General features: G+C 36.6%; 1 protein-coding gene across 1 annotated transcript in view; it reads right to left on the bottom strand.

The window, feature by feature from the left end:
• LOC119837144 (protein EFR3 homolog cmp44E) overlaps positions 1-1,001 on the bottom strand; it is a 25,651-nt gene that overhangs the window by 5,549 nt on the left and 19,101 nt on the right. Inside the window, 1 exon segment of the mRNA XM_038362665.1 lies at positions 780-796. Coding sequence (XP_038218593.1) covers positions 780-796 — 17 coding nt within the window.

Here is a 1,001-nt window from a genome sequence, read left to right as displayed (position 1 = left end):
GCACACACATACACACACACACGCACACACATGCGCACATAAACATTTATAACTACACAAATATACACGTATAAAACACACGCGCGCATTTGCGTGTGTGCGTGCGTTCATACAAAGAAGAGGAACACACATGTCTGCATACACACACCCACACATACGTACACACGGACCCACTAATACAGAAACTGACGCACAAACATTAACGCATGTTGCTTTGCTTTTCCCCTTTTATTCCATTCACTTGCCTCCCATTCCCACTCTAATAAAAAAATATATAATCTAAGCACAGTTTGATTAAAGTTTCAATTGATTATAACCCGTTTTACGCACAATATAGTATTAAAGTACTGATCCTAGTTATATTTTATTGTTTAAATTAGCTTCTCTTTGATAGCAAACACAATATGATGCGCTGGACGAAGAGTACAGGATGTTCATAGAGAAATACAACCATAACCATCGGCCGTCCATGCTTAACTTTGGGACATATGTAATTTTTGTTTTATTTTTATGTAGGGTAGATTGATAAAATCTTTAATAAGTCCATATGCATAGAGCTAGGTTTTCGTTCGTTTTAAGGAAAGTAAAGTTTCAGGGATACCCACGCATAGTGCACGTTTCCGTGGGATTTCCAAATTTTATCTAATTGTCTTAACGGAACCCAAATTTCATCTAATCGTCTCGGTGGTCGATGCAAACATACAAACTACTCAGCTTTATATATTGAGTATAGATTAGGAATTTTTAAACACAGTTTAAAGAACTTATTCTTTTAATACTGTTGACGAGGAAGTTCCTGAAAAGGAAAAGGACATAGGATATGGAAACTTAAATGCTAAGGAAGGGCGAAGAATCGGACTTGCAGTTGGATATGTTATTTAGTGTGAACGCATATTAACGCCGTTGGTAGATTTTTAACACGCTTTTTTAACACGCTTTTATTAGCTTCACTTGTATGTTTGTATGTATGTAACTCACACCCATTTTTCTCCCACTTCCCG

This window comes from Zerene cesonia, chromosome 26, assembly GCF_012273895.1.
Source record: "Zerene cesonia ecotype Mississippi chromosome 26, Zerene_cesonia_1.1, whole genome shotgun sequence".
Lineage (NCBI taxonomy): Eukaryota > Metazoa > Arthropoda > Insecta > Lepidoptera > Pieridae > Zerene > Zerene cesonia.
This window is presented reverse-complemented; position numbering and strand designations above follow the sequence as displayed.